Source organism: Anguilla rostrata, chromosome 14 (genome assembly GCF_018555375.3).
Source record: "Anguilla rostrata isolate EN2019 chromosome 14, ASM1855537v3, whole genome shotgun sequence".
NCBI classification, from domain to species: domain Eukaryota; kingdom Metazoa; phylum Chordata; class Actinopteri; order Anguilliformes; family Anguillidae; genus Anguilla; species Anguilla rostrata.
This window is the reverse complement of record NC_057946.1, coordinates 34,216,195-34,236,285: the sequence shown is the minus strand read 5'-3', so window position 1 is coordinate 34,236,285 and position 20,091 is coordinate 34,216,195. Positions and strand designations below refer to the sequence as shown.

At 46.3% G+C, this 20,091-nt stretch overlaps 1 protein-coding gene across 1 annotated transcript in view; it reads right to left on the bottom strand.

The window, feature by feature from the left end:
• LOC135240048 (uncharacterized) overlaps positions 1 to 20,091 on the bottom strand; it is an 81,499-nt gene that overhangs the window by 47,116 nt on the left and 14,292 nt on the right. The window contains exon 2 of the mRNA XM_064309176.1: positions 12,531 to 12,560. Within this exon, the coding sequence (XP_064165246.1) occupies positions 12,531 to 12,560 (30 nt within the window). The remainder of the gene's footprint in view (positions 1 to 12,530; positions 12,561 to 20,091) is intronic.

Genomic DNA, 20,091 nt, shown 5'->3' with positions numbered 1-20,091 from the left:
CTATACATGAAACAGAAATCATCCTGTAAGAAACAAAAACAAAAAATACATTTCATACAAGCTCTGTACCCACCAATGCAGATCCTTAAAATCCAGAAAGATCCTTCCTGTTTTAAAGAGGACAAAACTACCTCGTTTAGGGAGCCTAACTGTGCAGCCTGTGAAAGCTAGAGATATCCTGTTAACTCTGTTTGTTTATTAAGTGACAGAATAATCCTTTGTGTACAGTTTAAGGATGTATAATCACTTGACCACAGAGGTAAGCCAAGTCACTACATTCCGTGTTTGCTTTGATTTCTGGGTGCCAACCTCAACAACTGCAGCTTTTGCACCTTGAAAAGAAAATCAATGAAATGTACTTTTCACACCGCAAAGCTTGCTCTTAACTCCCTTGTGTGTATTTGTTTGTTTTCTTTCAGCACCTTTCAGCTTTCTTTCCTCACTGCCTGCTTTTCTCAGTCGTGTCACTTTTAAAATAGGGAGACTGCTTATTTGTGGATGGCATCTAACTGAGAGGAGAGAGCAAGGCTATATTATTAAAGCACAGCCACATACAGCCAAGCAGGAAGTTTACTCTCGTACAACTTACACAACTTACTACGACTTATTCTTGTAGAACAACCCGGTAACGAGAACCAAATTAGCGAAGGAAAAGTGATATTGTGAAAAGGCCGTAACAAGCACGCTGCGGCGCTAGCAGGTGTAGCCGAATCTCCGGAGGGTGGCACCCCGGGGTAAACAAATGAGCAGTCGTGCGCGGCAACGGCGCTAATGAGCGTCGCCCTGTGACAACAAGTTCTGCTTCCAGCGCCCACGGCGACCGGGTAATGCACCCACGGAGACCGAGGAATGTATCCACAAGGCTCTCAGGGGTCTCCTAATTTTGTTGGCAAGGGCCTTTTGTGTAGCAATTCAAAGCACGCTTCTTCTTCTGCATGAATGTGAGGTGAGGGGGCACAGAGAGAGAGAGAGACAGGGAGGGAGAGATAGAGAGAGAGACAGGGAGGGAGAGAGAGAGAGAGAGACAGGGAGGGAGGGAGAGAGAGAGAGACAGGGAGGGAGAGAGAGAGAGACAGGGAGGGAGAGATAGAGAGAGAGAGATAGGGAGGGAGAGAAAGTGCAACAGAGAAAGAGAGGGTGGGGGAGAGGGAGACAGAAAGTGATAGAGGGAGGGAGAGATAGTGATAGTGAGAGGGAAGGAAAGAGAGAAAGGGAGGGTGAGAGAGAGTGCAAGAGAGCGCATAAGAGAGAGGAGGATGTGGGAAACTGTTTTCTTGTTCTACTCTGGGGTTTCCTGTGGTCCCACACATTTATATCACCAGTCAGGAAACCCCATTCACCTCTCCCTGCACATCTACTGAGAACACCGACTCATCCACATGTGCATACATAATATTCATGCACACAAGCAGCCACTCAAACATAAATACATATGCATATATACACACACAGGCACATAAGCAAGTAAGCCAGTATACGCAAACAAACACACACACATGCACACACATGCACACACACACAGGCATGTAACCACACACACACACACACAGGCATGTAAGCATACACACACACGGACACACACACAGGCATGTAAGCACACATACGCACGCATGCACACACACAGGCACGTAGGCGCACACACATGCGCACACACACACAGGCACATAAGCACGTAAGCCAGTTTGCACACGCACGCACACACACACACACAGATAGTAAGCACCCATTCACACATGCGAGCAGCACAATTTAAAGCCACATCTGGACAGAAACGTGACGCAGAAAGCCTGCACAGGGCACAGAGTAGTGCGCCAGATGAAAGAAAGAAGGAGCACTGGAAATAATTCAGTCACGCAGCCTCCAAATCCAGCATTACATCCTTACACTACAGCACACAATAAGCCGTCACATATAATCACATTTAAATGGGACGGCATGCCGCAGAAGATTACAGATCACCCATGACACCAGAGCCAGTCAGTCTCTGAAGATGACCCTGTGTTCAGCGTCTGACGAGATGCAAACGCAGGGCTCCGAAGGGATTCGTCACAGGCCTGTGAACAGCGACCGTTCCTGGGGACTGCGCTCGGGCGCGAGCGTGGCCAGGCGACCACACCCGCGGACAGAGATCCGCCCCGTCTTCCATCCCCGTAGGGCACTTGACCCAAATCGCTTCAAGTAAATACCCAAGCCACGTGGGAGGAGGGATGAAACTGTAAACTTGAGCTGTTTAAGCAGGCCTGCATAAGTGGGGCCTTTTCATAAATAAGTGATGTCTTCAAATGCTTAACGGTTCTGCACCAGCCCTGGGTTTTGTTGTCCACACCCATTCCCACCCCCGCTCAAACTCGTATACATCTCATACATTACTGATCCCCATCGATTCCTTTGAGAGATTAGTCATAATGATGCGGCCGGCCGTTGAAGCAATCTTTCTCCGATTTGGCTCCTTCGGCCCATCGCTTACGATCGTTTAAGCGCAAGTCAACACGTGGAAGAAAACTGCCACTGGAGTTTAAACTTTCATCTAGGCTGCGCTGTTGGCCACACCTACATCAGTGATGTCAAAGCAGGTATTTTTTCCCATTCACAGCTGAGAAAAAACCCCTGGTAATGACATCACTGATTGGGTGTAGCTAAGGCAGCCGGACATTAATTTAGGACTACAGACGCTTCGCCCCTCTTGTATGTTAGGGGGGCGTCAGGGTGTCTGTATCTCAACAGGGTCAGGAGACAGGAGGACAGCCCAGACCACACGGTGAGATATCTACTGTTCCTCTCCCTCCTTTTGGTAAGCACCATAGCCAGGCTCATAGGCCCAGATAAAGACATCACCAGGTTCTAACCTCCACAGCAATTACATGCCAACCAAAATATTTAAAAAACCCAGGTGAACCCATGGTAGTAATATTACCTGCGCAAACCATTCTCCATTTGAGTCATATTCCACGCATGGCAACTATAAATGTAGTCATAAGTTACAAAGAGAAAGAGAGAGATAGTGAGATAGAGAGAGAGAGTGAGTGTGTGTGTGTGTGAGAGAGAGAGAGAATGTATGTGCATGTGTGTGTAACACATCTGGGTCAAATACGTATTTGTTTTGCATTCAAATACTTTTCTGTGCTCTATTGATCTTGCCTGGTATAATTGAGCCTGCCAATATGACCAGAAGGCGGGGTTCGCACTTTTTGAGAGTATTTCATTGGTTCCAATACACCAGACAAGATCAGTAAAACGTAGAAAATTATTTGAATTCAAAACAAATACGTATTTGACCCAGATCTGGTGTGCAAGAGAGATTCCTTGTCCAGCCTTTCAGTACATGGAAGTAGCAGCTGCTAGGCAAGGGGCACACAGGGTACAGGCAACAGATGGTCCTGGGTTTACAGTATGAAATGGGTCTCCGGTCAGTCCAGCGCATTTAACTGATACGTCCATCAAGCCCCCTCTCTGTCACATGACAAGGACAGGAAGCAGGCTGGCAGAGAGTGAAGCTGCTCTGTGGGTGGCACAAATTGACCATGATGAAAAGCTGGCCGTTTTTCCAATCGCACAGGCGGATGGATGGTGACATCATCAGGCACCACTCCATCCACGGGGAAGTGACATCATTTCTGTGATGCAGCAATAAAAGACCTGAGACCGTAAAGCCAGAGGATGGTGCTACCACTGCCATTATAGCAGAGGCTGAATAATGATGATTGACAATTATTCTTCCTTCTTTTTCTTTATTCTTTTTCTTCCTTCTTCATTCTTATTCCTTCTTTTTCTTCTTCAGCAATTTTGCGCCACTCATAAAAATGACATTCCATCTGCCAATCGTGGTGGCACCCCCTCATTCTCCATTGAGTAGGCCTCCCACCTGGGGCAACCCCTCCAGCAGGGCTGCACCCTGGCAATCAGAGGGCCTCTTGTCCACTCCCAGCTCCAAGGGAGGAGTGGACCCCACATCGTGAAACCTTTCCTGCAGGCACCCTCTGTTCCACTGTGCTACAGCAGGGGAACCCTTTCCGCGGTCACTGAAATGTCCAGTTAAAGACGCAGCAGATATCCAGAGCGCTCAAAGGGTTATAAAAATTCAGAAGTTAAAATGGAGAGTAATTATGCTGAAGGGAAGTGTGAAGGCATGTTGACATATAAACGTATGCTATTACACTGATGATAAGCATTTTATTTAATGGCCTTATTAAAAAGGTGGTGTGCAATGAGCCCTCTTGTGAGTTGTTTGACTCTTAACTTCCTTACACCAAGATTCTGTTTTTCCTGCTGTTTCTGTTTCTAAACAATATAACTGACAACAGAATTTTCAGTTGCACATCTTGCATGTTCTTGTTTGAGCTTTTCAGTGAACAATATCGCTTTGTATTAAACTGTTGTTTGCATTTTTACACTTACATTGATGATTTTGGACTAGTTAATGTCATTGGGCACTGGTAGTGAACATTAGGAACATTAGGACAATCACCATGGCAACAATAAACAAACAGAAAATGGCAATAAAGTCACAAGATAATGACAAAGCAAATTTTGCTATGAGTCACACAAGCTTATATTTATCTACTGTAATAACTTGGTGAGGACAAGATAAGGGTTAGTTATTGTACTAATATGTAAAACCATACAATTGAAATAGGGTGTACTTTCTTTTTCACATTACTGTACTGACGATTTTATTCTGATTTAAGCCGTTGGGCATTTGTCCTGGACATTAGGACGTATAATAATCACAATGGATACAACAAACAAATGGCAATAAAGCCAGTGGCGTGACATAAAAGTCTGAAATTTCATATTCCCTGATGTGAGACATGTTTATGCGCCACTGCGGCTCACTGCTCTGGAGGGGGTTCAATTCTCAAACCACATTAAAAGTTTTCCAATAACTTTCCAGACAGGTGTAAATGGATTCTGTGACAATCGTGAGGCTCTTTCGGCTGTAACAGAGAACGCTGAATGCTCTGCCCTTGTTCAAATCGGACTGCGAGGAAGGAATTAGACCTCTGACAGCAATCTGTGAATTCAAAAATAGTCTTGCTCATTCTGAAGACAATGAAAAAGAGTTTTTTCCCCCTTCCTTGGCTTTGAAACTGCTCAAACTGTATAATTCCCACATAAAACCGAGGAATACAATACAGGATAATCAAATATAAAAACCCATTTTGGACAATCACTCAAATATTTAAATATGTATTTGTGGTGTCAGTTAAACCTATAAAAAACTGCAATGATTATTTGTTCAAAAAAACATCAGCAGAGGTAAGGTTTAACCACCTACCACATATACCTACCTAACACAGGGTACAACACATGTATTGGTGGATACCTAATGCTCCACAGCATTTAAAAATGAAATTCCCACATAACGAGGGTGATCTTTTAAAACTAAATGTCCTTTAAGGACATTTTGGGGCCAATGCATTTCAGTGCAGACAGTTAGGAAAGTGAAAACAGCATGTAAAAACAGAGGAGGCTGAAAAACAGCAATGTCTGCATTGGTCTGAAGAGCACACAGCAACCGCTACTACCACAAACATGGGCTCTTATCGGGGCCAAAAGTGAAATCAGTCATTACAAACTGCTGCGTATTCCACAGCTGCCACTGAGAAAATAAATGACATCACTGCCGCCAAAGCCCGAGTTCAAGGTCACTTCGAGGTATTTTTACCTCACCAAAGTGACGTGATGTTTTCCATTCACAAACTCGGAGCAGAGAACTGCAGGGCGGTGAAAAGACCGGCGAGGTCAGTCGAAACAGCCTGCCAGGCTCGACTAGGACCTACCCGGCTTCTTTCATCCTTTCTGACCTCCTCGAAAGACAAAAAAGACTATTTTTAAAAATCAAGCTCACCCTCAAAAAACACAATCCACTTTACAGAGGAGATGATGGCACGCTAATTTTTTTAAAAATACAACGCAAGCACGAGTGGAACACAAGAGACAGAAAACACCAAACCCGGCTTCTGTCCCAGCATCCATCCCTTCCATCCCATAATTCCGTACAGCTTCACCCACAAGGGCTAAGTTGATGTCCTCCTTCACTGTACTGCGCTCTCACAATCTCTCGCAAGGCACCGTACAACAAACGCAATCCATCACCGTCCGTCGCCGGCTCCAAGCCCAGCTGGGGTCCGCGGCGCGTCTGGTGGGCGGGGGGGAACCAGCGTGAATCCGGCAGACCCGCTTAACGAACCCGGCTCCATCCGCCCCTCGTTAATTACCAGGGAAAGCTGGCTGTCAGGGCCAGCCCAGTTCTGGTTGCCGACGGAAATGCATCCTGCCGGCAGGTGTTATTTATAACAAGTCATCCACCAGAGGGGCCCGGCAACCATTAAAAACCTCAATCCTGTCAGAGTGGGTTGAGAGGGAGGGGAGGGGAGGGAAGGGACAGGGGGCCTGTCTGTTTGGCATTTGTATTTTGGCTTGATGAATTGGCAATCGCGGCCCTAAGGAGAAAGTCTCAACACACCTTCCGTTCCTCAGTCCATTACGCCCCCCCCCCCAACCCATGGTGTTGGATTCTTCCGGCAAGAGATTAATTCCTCCCACATGTGCCTCCATATTGTCAAGGCCCAATTGTAAAACAAATATTTTTTCCTCACAATTGGAAATTCTCACTTTGCGTGTTCCTGTTCATCACACAGGGGTTCCTGTTCATCACACACAGGTTCCTGTTCATCACACAGGGGTTCCTGTTCATCACACACAGGTTCCTGTTCATCACACAGGGGTTCCTGTTCATCACACACAGGTTCCTGTTCATCACACAGGGGTTCCTGTTCATCACACACGGGTTCCTGTTCATCACACAGGGGTTCCTGTTCATCACACACAGGTTCCTGTTCATCACACACGGGTTCCTGTTCATCACACAGGGGTTCCTGTTCATCACACACAGGTTCCTGTTCATCACACAGGGGTTCCTGTTCATCACACAGGGGTTCCTGTTCATCACACACAGGTTCCTGTTCATCACACACGGGTTCCTGTTCATCACACAGGGGTTCCTGTTCATCACACACAGGTTCCTGTTCATCACACAGGGGTTCCTGTTCATCACACAGGGGTTCCTGTTCATCACACACAGGTTCCTGTTCATCACACAGGGGTTCCTGTTCATCACACAGGCGTTCCTGTTCATCACACAGGCGTTCCTCTTCAAACTCCACGGCTAATTTGAGCTAGCACCGGAAAAGCGCAAGATGAGAAGAACCTCATCCAAATTAGTTAGAGCGCAAATCTGCACTGATGTCAGCAGGCTGGACCAAACACAGACAGCTGTTGATGCATGGAACAGTTTACCAGGTCCTGTAGTGCAGCCAGAGACCCCAAGGCTGTTCAGGTCCAGGCTTGACCAGACACTGGATACTCTCTCCACAGCAGGTAAACGATGAGTCTAAATGGGCTGAATAGCTTGTTCACACTGTTATATATTTTATGGTATTATGTTCCAGATGGGCTAAATGTCCTGCTCTCCCCATTATATGCTCTTGTTTTTTTGTTAGAACATGAAACATAAGAATACATAATGAGTAGAGCAGGAAGAGAAATGATGCATAAAAAAGGAAATGACTCATCTGAAGGCAGCAGAATCAACAGACTTTCCCAACAAGGAACATCTGCTTCCAACTACAAACAACAAACAATGTCTTTCAGGACAGGATACTAGTCCATAAACATTTTTTTAAAAAGGAATTTAAAAACCATTCCCTGTTTGTGGTGAGATGTTGCCAGATGGTAGCACAAAATCCCACTCTGAGTATCCTAAGTATAAGGCAAAACATCTCCTCTGATGGCCACCTCGGACCCTCCATACAGGCAACTAAGATTAAACACAGAGCCAAGCTGCCATGTATAGAATTCAGGAGAATTCTGCACCACAGTGATGGACTGATAAGCTCCCTCACAAAAAAACAATGAAAGCACCTGTTTCTATTCATCCCACGGCCTAACAAGCCTTTCTCAGGCTCTCGAGGGTTTCCTGCTACTAATGTCATCTATTGTGCCACTAACTTCATTTGGATAGAGCTTATCTCAGACTGCACTAACCGATCGGGGGGCCTTCTACGTCTGCAGGTTCTTAAGTAGATTCACCCACATTAAGAGCCAGCATCTGAGCCTGCTTTGTCCACCACACTTTGCTTTTCAAACCACAAATGTGTGCTCCTGAAGTGTCTTTTTTTCCCACTGACAATCAAACTTGGACCATGCTAGTGCTGACTGTGGCAGTAGCTCCCTAGGACAACACACTTCCTACAAACTCTACTGGACCAATCAGCCGCTGAGTTTGGAATATCCACGTTAATTTGACATTCAAAATTAGTACGGGAATTGTACATGCTCAGCCTCAGAATAAACGCGGATATATTATTTCTTTAAAAAGAAAATACATTTAAAAGAGCTGAATTAATTTCTTCACTGATTTCTTCACAAGGTGAACAAAGAGTGAAGTGTAAACTGAATATGAGCTTTGAGCATGATTTGGGCTGAATCTGATTTCCATGACAAAAGCCCAGCTACTGTGCTGCACAGTATGCGCATCACCAGAAGTCATCGTCACCTCTGACCCCGTGACCGGCACAGCAAATCCAAACCGAGAGGAAGACGTCCATCTTTGCGGTTTTGGCGCATCATCAAGCATAGTATCTCCCAAAGACATGAGCAAGTCTCCCGTGGGGACGGAAGGCTGTCCAATCTGGCGGCCCAGGCTGAAATGGCCAGCCTGCTCCACAGCCTATTCAGAGCATTAGCAGTGTGAAAGGTCAAACGGAAGCAAAGGCCGTAAAGCTTCACAGGGGGTTTGAAAAGGACTTGTCAGTTAACCGGTGTACCGTAAAGCTGCAGAGGATAATGAAAGGAAGGTAAGAAATTAACTGAATGAGGGAAGAGGAACCTTGCTGGGCGCCCTGAAGAGAGTGTGCATTCATACATTCAGACCTGTGGATGGACCCGTTTCCTCCTAATATCTGTGTGTGTGTGTGTGTGTGTGTGTGTGTGTGTGCATCTGCGTGTATGTGTGTGCATGTGTGTTCGTGTGTGTGTGTGTGTGTGTGTGTGCATGTGTGTTCATGTGTGTGTGTGAGCTTGCGTGTGTGTTTCTGTGTGTGTTTGTGTGCATATATGAGTGTGTGTGTGTGTGCATGCGTGCGTGTGCACATATGTGGGTGTGAGCCTGACTCAGCTCCTGTGCAACAGCCCATACTGAACAATTACATTAGCCAGGGTATATTACGGGCACTGCTGTACTTCCCCTGACATTTGGCTGTACATTAGTAACACAGGTTAAAAACTGAAGCAATAAAAAGCTAAACAATATCTACATAAAACCTTGTCACTTCAGTCAACACACACACACACGTCTTTCATCAAAGACGAAACAGCCTGGCAAAAAATAACACCCACAAAAACATCAGTGGTGACAGAGCTGAAGTTTGAACAAAATTTTCAGAAAGTCATGATCTTCGAAACCCACGTAATCACTGAAATCACTACTCAGGATGAGGTAAAGAGGATCAGAATGTGTTCTGGTAACGGCAGTAAAAATGATACAGCATTACAAGGCCGTAATCTGGCAGCTGAAGTTAGTGGAAGCTGGTTTGTGCTTGTTACTGTAACACCTTGCGAAGACAAGAATCCGAGAGATGCCATTCCCCGCTCAGTGGGTAAACGTGGCCTTTATCAGACACAACAGATGGCTCTTAGGCAAACAACACCCAAAGTGAACCCAAGAAAAAGAGCTGACTGGTGAACAGGGAAAAGAAACAGCAGCTCTTCCCACCCCAGGGCAAATAAACCCTGCAGCCTGCCTGCTCAGTTCCTGAGGACCCCAAACTCATAGCGCAAAACCTGCAGAGGCGGCCACTCTGCTGCCCGACACCACGGTGAACGGAGGGAGAAGTGAGGAAATTAAATTTGATTATGCTTATCGCTTAAGAGCCATCTTCCCCCTAAACTTCATCCGGTGCACAGACAAGTTCATCAGTCAGCTGCCTTTCTTCTCCCTCTTCTTCCTCCTCCTCCTCATTCACTACTTTCCATTTTCTTACTGCTGTAAGGGCCTGTTGTCAAAAAAAGTTGCCCAATGGTCTCAATATTTCTGCAAGTCACGGCATATTTACTGAACCACTGATTATTCAGCTAATTTTATCACAATAACATTTTACTATGGATCCATTAGAATCTGTGTGTGGCCATCACACACAACTGGATGCGTTCCTCCATACTCATTCCATCATTACACATGAGCATTAATAAAGATCATTTGTGATCTAATTTTCTCTCCTGGGACCTTTCTGTGTGGTTTGCATGTCCATGCTGGGTTCCTCTGGGTACTCCGGTTTCTCCTTCACAGTCCAAAGACAAGCAGGTTAGGTTAAGTGGAGAGTCTAAATTGCCCCTAGATATGAGTGTGGGAGTGAATGGCGTGTGTGCCCTGCATTGGACTGGCGAGGATGTATTCCTGCCTCTCACCCAATGCATGCTGGGAAAGGCTCCAGCAGCTCCCACGACCCTGGCCGGGAATAACCGGGTGCAGATGATGGGTGGATGGAATTCTATGTAAATGAAGCTGCATACGGTGCAGTGCCCTCTTCAAAAGCAGCGTGTGGTGGAGAGCACTGTCAGGACATGGGGCTCATCAGCACAAGCGAAAGAAAAGGAACTTCCTGAATCCAGGAGGCAGTTTCTCAGGGGGAAGTTCCGCAAAGGCTGCGTGACGCCGCGTTCGATTTTGCGCTCAGTCGAACGGAGGGAATCGAATCATTCACCTCCCCCGACCTCTCTCGCCAAAGCACACGTGTGCATGCGAGACGGTAAGAAGGTATGTGCGAGGGAACTCGCAAATGAGCGCTCGCACGGTGGTGCATGAGATCCTCCATACAAGCTCCCAACAATCGATCCTCTCGGGCAAAGAGCTTCCGGATAACTCTGTGGACTACAACAGGGTTTCTGAGTCACATAATTGCTCTTTCCTCAGCAGCTGCAGATCGGCATCTAAAAATATCGATGAAAAGATGAGATCTCACACAGAACTAGGGCCGACCCTTGTACAGTCCACTGTATATGACTAAGCAATTTTTGAAGACACATGCCAGATGCTTTTGTTTCCAGGAAAAAAGCTAGTGTCTGTGCTGGACATTCAAAGATAAGGTTTTATTAGATTACCCGCCTACAGATAGCTTAAAAGCTACTGAACATGCGAAGAAGGCTTAACGGACCTGGTCGGCCAGCACAGAACATACGGTAATTTGCTATTGAACAGTGTCTTGGACTGAATAATTAAATAGCTTACAAACACAATGGGCTCTCTTCCCCTCTTCATTTTGCCAGGATCATTCTTATGTAACAGTCCCCGCCTACATCTGTTTCCATGACTGCCACTCAAATTGAATCAGGCTAATTGCAGGTTACCATCCCATAATACACTTTGGCTCTCTGGAAACAGCTTTCTTTTATAAATGTAGCAGGGTCCATAAGACCACCGGCTGCCTCCCGCCCAAACAATCTCTCAGAACATCTTCCTTCCACACACCACACAGCACATCCACACGCGCGCATGTGCACGCGCACGCACACACACACACACACAAATCAATTTCAATTTCTGGAACCACTTCCCCAGTGATCAACCAGATTCTGGAAAAACTTGCCCAGATTTCACCAGCACTTAAAGAGTAAAGGTTAAATCTTTACAGCAGCATCTGGGTGTGATCAGGTATGACCATTATAAAGGCCATTGTGAGATACAGACAAACCACACAATACCCTTCATAATGAGGACAACAATATCACTGCCAGTGAGAGTGACTGCAAATGTAGATACAGGAATGATATACTGTTGCTCTATATGGCATGCAGCCATAATAAGAGCCATCAATAATGCTTGTATTATATAATTATAATATATCATATGATATATTAATTCAGTACTATAAATGCATGTACTGTACGTCCAGAGAGTCCACATGAGTGACGTAGTACAAGCCAGATCTGACACTGAAAGGATTTCCCACTCTTCTTATATTCATATATGCCGTACTCTGCTCCATTATAGATGAAGAGCTGTGTTTTCTACTGCTTGGATGATTTATACTGGTGAGCAGTTGAGCTGGTTGACAATTGGTTCCAAAAGGCCAATAGCTGACGATGCTGACTTTATTTAAGAAGGGACAAATCACTTTCAGGGGTTTTTGATATCGTTTCTGTGCAAGTATGCAAAGAATGTGTGAAGAATATTTAATACATTTATAGAAGTTTCTGATGATCTACCAGCTAGTGAAGGTGCAATCAGAGAGTTTGTCGTCTTAAGTAAGATAATTAACTTCAATCAAGCAGCTCATATACAAAAAAAAATCTGAAAGATCCTTCATTGCGACATATAAACAATGTGGGCCAATCAGAGAACTACACAAAAATATTTTTAAAACCCCCACAAAGTGAACACCATCACCCAGAAGCCTGTTGGGAACGCCAGTTGCACTTGTCTTTAGCCGGTCTTACAGAAAGCCGTGGGGACAAGAAGCGGGTGGTCTTACCTGGGGGACCCTGGAGCATGGCTTTCTTAACTGAAAGAGAAAGAGAAGAAAAACAGGTCAGTGATCCTGAATGTTTCAACTGCAGTGGGAGCATGGCACCCTCTAAAAAGCTCCAGCATGGTAATGAATCATGCACTGTCTTAATTGGGCGGGCGTAAGCCGCAGCGGTGCGTACCCCCCCTGCGCTTCCCCCCCGTCCCATCAGAGCCACAGAGCCCAAACCTGCAGCTAGCTCCCACAGCCTGTAAATCATTCACCCTTAAACGGACAGAGTGAGCGCCGCGTCCGCCACCCGCGTCCGCCACCCGCAACCGGCGGGCCGTAAATGATTCACAAAGGCCTGCCTGACTCCCCCGAAAGCCCGGCTTTAAAACAATGAGGGGGGGGGGGCACACCGCAGGGTAGCAGGAAAAGAACCCAGCAGTGCAGGTCCACAGGTACGGCACGTTTCAAGTTGCAAGTTGCCATGGATACAAGCATCAGTTAATCTTTCCAATGAATCATGGGGAAGCGAACAGGAACTCTTCCAAAGGCTGGAATTAAAAGGTCCTGGCTGGAATTTTTGACGAAAAAGTAGCTGTTAACGCAAGAGTGCTCTTCATAATGTCACAGTAGCTGTGGCTATATCACCTGAAATCCAGCTTCTGTGGGGCATGTTAACACTTGGCACACAATAATAATATTACTTTACAGAATACAGAAAGCTTGATATCTCAAAAGCTTATTTTCTCTATGGAAAATCCTTCATCCTGAATTTCAGACACAATAACAGATTCAATACACCTTTGCACCAATGAACAGAATTCCAACAACAGCAAATAATAACAATAACAGACTGAATTAGCAGTCAGCAAAAAAGTTTTTGTTATTAAAAAACTAGTCCCTAATAGTATGTCTGAGTACTAAGACTAGGCAGCACAGACTGCGGGAAAAGTCAATCACTTCACGCTTGGTTGACTGAAGTGGAAAACGCTGCCTCAGTTGGACGTTTGGATAAAGTCAGTGCCCTGCTTCTCAAACCACTGGGGGACTGCCTGTGCTCTGAGGACAGGGCATTTCTGAAGAAGGCCCTTTAAGGCAAAGCAATGCTTCACCATGGCGATCACACAGTACAAGGAAGGACACTGAATTTTCCCTCTAACCGCACACTGGAGTGTACCCAAATCGTGCCAGGAAAATGCCCCCAGACAATGTTTGTGGAATGACCGGAAGCCTACAGTGCCTCAACGGTGTTACGTTTCCACTGCTTTGTGCACTTCCCGTATAAAGTGGCTTTACGATCCTGCTTTTCCCCAGGGTGTGGAAAGAAGCATGGATAGAGAAAGCTCAACAGAAAGTGGGTGTGTGTGTGCATGTGCGTGTGTGCACGTGTATGTGTGTGTGTGTGTGTGTTCACAAAGTACCACCATTTCTACTCTCTAAAATGAGACTACAGTACCCATCTGATTCATTACTAAATTGAGGCCTCATCAAATCACAGAATGAATGTGTTCTTTGATCTGGCTGAAAGCATTATTTCACAGCATTTGACATTACGATCAGCTGATTTCTGTAGCAGTATACTCAAGAGCGCCAAATGCACACTGTGGAGAGTAAAAGAATTACACCAATCAGCAACTGTAAGGCCACAAATAAATGAAACAGGATTCTAGGTTTTAATACTGATCAATTATTCAGGGGCCAATCAGAGAAGACATAGTTCACACAGCCACTGGATCACATAAAAGCAAAGCGGATTTATGAGGAACTCAGAGCTTATGAAATATATAGTAATTATTATCATTTTCAGAGATGTGTGGTGCGGACCGCACGGTAGCCGACTCTCACCCCATATTCGAATAATCCTGCATGGCTGGTGGTTTGACCCCCCCCCCCCTTAACCATGGCTCTCTTTGTGCCGTGGTCCCCTCTCTGCTACCCTCCCCACTTTCCCTGTCTGAACAGGCTAAAAATACAAAAGTAGGGCAGACAGTCTGCTCTCCTATAAAAATACAAATAGAAATCGGCACTTACAAAATGCACAGAACACCATGCTAGAGAACACAGGCACAGCCTTGTTTCTCCTGTTCCCGGGGTGCAGCCGCCCAGTCAAACCCGGCACCCCGGCCCACAGCTCCAGCTGTTTCAACCCCACGTTTCAATTTTCGGCAGACAGGAGGCCAGCGGCTCCTAAAATACAGAGCCCCATTTGCTGCTCATTCCACCAGGGCCTGGTGTTCCGGCAGAACTGGCCCTGTGGATCAATATGAAGGAGCGAAGCCATTAACAGACTGTCACCGGGGGAAACCGGTCCAGCTGGAAGCTCCTCGTTTGGTTCGACCACGTTCAGGGAAGGGGCCCGGGGTCTGTTCAACAACAGACACCTGGTTCACATGCCCATTCACAAACTTTGCTCTAGGTCAGGGCAGTATAAAGGTTAGGAAACTGATCTTGTGACTGAGAGGTTGCAGGTTTGATTCCCACGTGGGGAACGGTACCCTTGAACAAGGTATTTGCTTCAGTAAAATCCAGCTGTACAAATGGAAACTACATAAAAGTTTTAGAGTTGTGTAAGCCCCTCTGGATTCGAGCGCCAGCTAAATGTCAAACCAAATGTAAATGCGGCAAGAGGAAAATGTTCTAGGCCCTCTGTGGAAGAAGGAGCTACCAGCTGCCATCCACTCTGCTGAGTCACTTGCCATCTACAGACACAAAACCAAAAATGTTTTTTTTTTTTCTTTCTAAAAGGCCACAGGAATGCAAACCCTGAGTTTGGGCAAAAGGGTGTCCCCTGCATGGTCAACAGGACCGTGAACTCTGTGAACCCCCCCCCCCCTCCCGGGGCCTCAGTTTGCGAGGCACAGCTGGGGGGGGCCGATGAATCCCCAGGTGACCGGCGATGACACACAGGACAAGCTGTCCTCCGCCCTGTGACGGAAAGGAGCCTTTTGCTTACGCAAGCCACCCTCACAACCGCTAAATATTCAACCGGCCTTGCTGTGTCTCTGAATCATGCCTGCCCGTACCCTCCACAGTGCACCCTACAAAGCGCCTATTACAGAAAACAAAGGGCGTTTCCCAGAACACCCACCCGACATGTTATTTTCCACCCTCAATCGAGTCATAAATAAATGGGCTGGGATGGGGAGAGCAATGCTGAAGAAATACATTCGGATTCCTGGAAAGCAGACAAGCAGAAAAGAAGTCTTGGGGAACAGGAGAGGTGACTTTGAGCATTGGCCAAATTCCCGCTCTGCAGCGCTCCGCGATGTGTGGAAATGCTGTGGGTGATTACACTTGAGTTGAGCTTGTCACCTTGTTTTTATCTTCTATATAATTCTTTTATTACTATGTTTATTGTTTCCTTTTATTCTTATTTTTATTACTTTTATATTCATTTTTGGTATTTTAAGCTTGTTCAAGCACTTTGGTCAACTGTGGTTGTTGTAAATGTGCTATATAAATAAACTTTGACTTGACACGTTTGCTCCTCGAACCAGAAAATGAGTGAAAAAGAAGTAGAGCAAGGTAAACCCTGTGAGGCTCCCATTCAACTTCATTTCAAAACGTGTGTGCGTAGGGGTGCAGTCGCTAACCGTCTTCTTTTGTTCACAATCCTTTCATTGAGCAGGTAGGCAGTGTAGTACAATTAATAGAGTGCACAGGGAGCTGTAATCAAGAGAACTCCGAATTCCCACACATTTGTGCAAGTGCTTATGTGTCTGAGTGTGTATGTCTGTGTGTAGGTGAGTGCTTGTGTGTGTATTCATGGGTGAGTGTTTAAGAGTGTGTGTGTGTGTGTGTGTACACTTAAATGGGACAGAGACACAATTTCTGTTGCTTTGGTTCTGTACTCCAGCACACTGGATTTTAAATTAAACAATGACCAACAGGTTAAAGTACAATGTGTCAGCTTTAATTAGAGGGTATTTACATCCATATAGGTGATCTGTGTATGGATATGCATATATGTATATTTCCACTCTGTATAAGAGGAGCTTTTAACATTCACATTTCAATGTGTTTGGATATTTTTTAAACTGAAAACAAGCAAAAAATGGGCCTCTCTCCACCAGGGCTATCGTTTTATCTGAAAACGAGATTCAGAAAAAGCCAGCTGTGTTACTGTGAATTTTGTAAAGGCAGGTAAACTGTTCTTCCATGAAAGTGGACAGGTATCCTTAAAAAAACAAAAGAAATAAAGCGGGAAAATGTTTTAATATTTAAAAATACACCCCAAATCCCAGCATGCTCTACTCTGAGTCCGTGGGGAGCTGAAAGCATTTGTTCCTGGGGACAGATCTGCCAATCATTTCACCACAGCCCCAGACCAACTGTCAGGGCAACACTCAGAACACTCAGAAAGGGCCTCTGGCGGACTTTCACCAGCTGTCCCGAGACCTCAGCGGTGTGATTCAGGCTCGGCATGATGAGAGGAACGGGTATAATGGGTGCAGAAGAACAGAGACAGAAAGCAGGGGAGGGAGAAACGCAGTTTAGGAGGGGAGGAGAGAGACAGGGAAGCAAACAGATTGGCCTATTAAAAGAAGGGAATCCCAGTTTTTTAAAAAGGAAACGGTGACATCACCTTACGATGCCGAGAGAAAAGAACAGCAGGCTAACTCAATGTCGTAAAGCTCTCACCTCATCCAGACCGTCGTGCTAGGATCGGGGGGGTAATGGGTGAGCCGCCAACCGCCATTTCTTATCTCGCCCTCGCCCCCAGAACAGATGTAGACCAATCCCACGACTGTGTTTGCTTACCTGCGGAAAGGCGTGAAGCGTCCGGTTCACACGGAACACAGTGCAGCGGGCAGGACAGGGGGATTAAGAGGGTGCACGCGCTCCTCAAACGTCACCCGGTAACGCCTCTGAGAATAAATCTCATTCTTTCTCGTTTTTGGGGTTCTGATTCCAACTCTCAATTTCAACAGCTCAATTCCTCTCTGTTTAAATTCCTGCCCAGATGTGTGCCCGTGTGAAAGCGAACTGAAGCACCGGTGAACTAATCTCCTCCCTGCCGGTTGGGGCTGGCACCAGACCCGCGGGCAGCGGTGGCAGCGATCTCCCCTGAGAGCCTATCAGCTGGGCACAGTGATGACAGCTCTGGGGCGATTAGCTGATTAATTGAGCCGTTTAATCCTCCCCGGGGTTCAGCGTATGCGGCGGGCAGGTGGGGGGGGGGGAGGGGGGCGGCATAGGGGCGGGCGGCACTCCAGAATCAGAATCAGAGCACGGACGAGACGTTGCGGCCGCGTGGGTGGGGGGAATCACCGGCGCTGCCACAATTAAACCCGCACTGCCCTCAATGGAAAATACAATCAAACGCTGTCACGCTGAGGAGGAGGAGCCCTCTGCGTTCAGATTAGCATTAAAAACACACGGCCACACCCCCGGCTACGTCCCGTAACAACAGAGCAGAGCAACAAACAGGCTTCATCGGCCCGTCAGCACTACACGCGCTCCCTCGCTCAGCACAGAGGATTTGAGACGATGCTGGTCACGGTACAGCGTCTCCAGTGCTGGCCTACAGATGTTAGCCTGACGCTAGCTTACCTTCAGAAAACAAACATGTCACTTTAAAAATCAAGCACCTCACAGATTTCAGCTTTGATTAGACTGCAATCTAGCCTGAGTCCTACTAGCCTGTACCACTGCTTCCTTGCACACACACACATACACTCTCAGGCACATGAAGTGCACACACGCATACACACACACACAAAGGCACATGACGCTCGCTCACTCACAAAGAAACGCACCCAGATAAGCAAACGTCACACACACAAACACATTTACATATTTTTAATAAGGGCTGCCAGTGGGGGGAGGGGTAAGGGCAGCCATAAACTCTATTCAAACCGTATCAACAGTTACAATCGCAACTGTCTCATGTGAAGCACGGAAAGGTAACGCTACCGCATGTACCAAAAGACACTGGCTGCCAATGGGAAGCCTAATTTTCTCTGACACGATTGTTAATCACGCGAAACAATCCAAAACTGGCTCAGGACGGTTGGCGGTTTCCACCCTCCCCGATCTCAAGCTCGCTAAAAGCCAGATCAAGAGCTGTGCCTCCCTGCCCACTGCAAACGCATCACACTAATCCGCTCCTGTCAAATCCCTGACAGGTCACTAGCCCCGCCCAACAACGAACAGCCATCCACCAATCAGCCTGTGTTCATAATCCCGATGTGAACCTCAGGTTATTGGACGCAGTGTCTGCCTGTCACCACCGCGTTAACCCCCACAAAATGATAAACACAGCAGCACAACTGTATGAAACAATGACTATGACCCTTTTTTGAGAGTCACAGATCATAAAGACCAAGGCTAAAATAGATTATAGGATTGCCATGGTCTGCCCCACCAGTACAGACTGTGACTGCTGTCCGCAGGCCCGTCTGACTCAGCCACAGGCTGGATCGATTCCAAGGACAGTATTCAATAAAAGCCAGTTTTGCTGAGGCGAGATTCTCAAAATTATGACCATTTGGAGGCTGTACGCAGAGGAGTAATTACTCAGTATTAAGGCGATAATGACTCTATTATGGACCACAGAGGCAGGTTTCAGCTGCATGCTGGAGACCCAGAGGTGCATAGATTTTATCCCTGTACAGACAGCACTGGGACAGAACAACACTTGGTTAGGTTGTCTTTTTTAAAACCATTGTTATGCCCTATTTGCTCTCCCCTTTTCTCCCAGCTCAATCGTATCCCTGCTGTCCCAATTCTGCCATGTCCTTCTTCGATTCAGCACGCAGTGGCGTGGGTCCTTTCTACACTCCACAAGCTGAACTGTGTAGCGCACTGCATGCACTGCTTATGGAGGCAGACTGCAATGTACCTTATCAACCAGAGGGGTCTTCCTCTGGTGCTCAGGTGACAATTAGGTTCGGATTTCAGGTGAAAAGGCGTGTCAGTGCACCAACTGCTTTGACTAGCCATTCAGTCTTTCCCAACAAAACCAAAACATCTAAAGTCAAGCTCAAAGCAACATCCTGATGTGCATATCTGTCACAGGTTCCATCCCCACAAACAACATAAATCTAGATACCGAATGGATTAAAAAACAAAAAGCTTCCTTGAACACATAAAATTCAAGACGACAGTTTTCTTTAAAGCTACTTACACTCATGAAGACTCATAATTTCCTACAGGTAGAGAACAAAATGTGGAAACTCAACAGTTGCAGCAGCATACAGGTTCTGGTGGTTCCATAATGGTGTGGGGCACATCTACCTGTCATGGTTTGGAAGCACTCTTACACTTAGAAGGCAAGGTCACTTCTAATTTCTACTTTATGCTAATGAGAAATGATATTAAACCCATTTTAAAGCATTGCTCTCCTACAGAAACGAGATGTCCTTCACAATGAGGATGGTAACCTATGGGTTCATGACATAATCAACCTCGCCTTCCTCCTCTCCAGAACACTCCAGAACACAGCCTGACTGAGAGCACCAGGAGTAGCCTCAACCACACCTGAAATATGACTCCACCGTGAATTTCAGAGCCTCCCTCCCTGCACTTGATTGGAGTAATTCCGCAGTACTTCAGTTGAAAAAAGCTGAACTGTTGT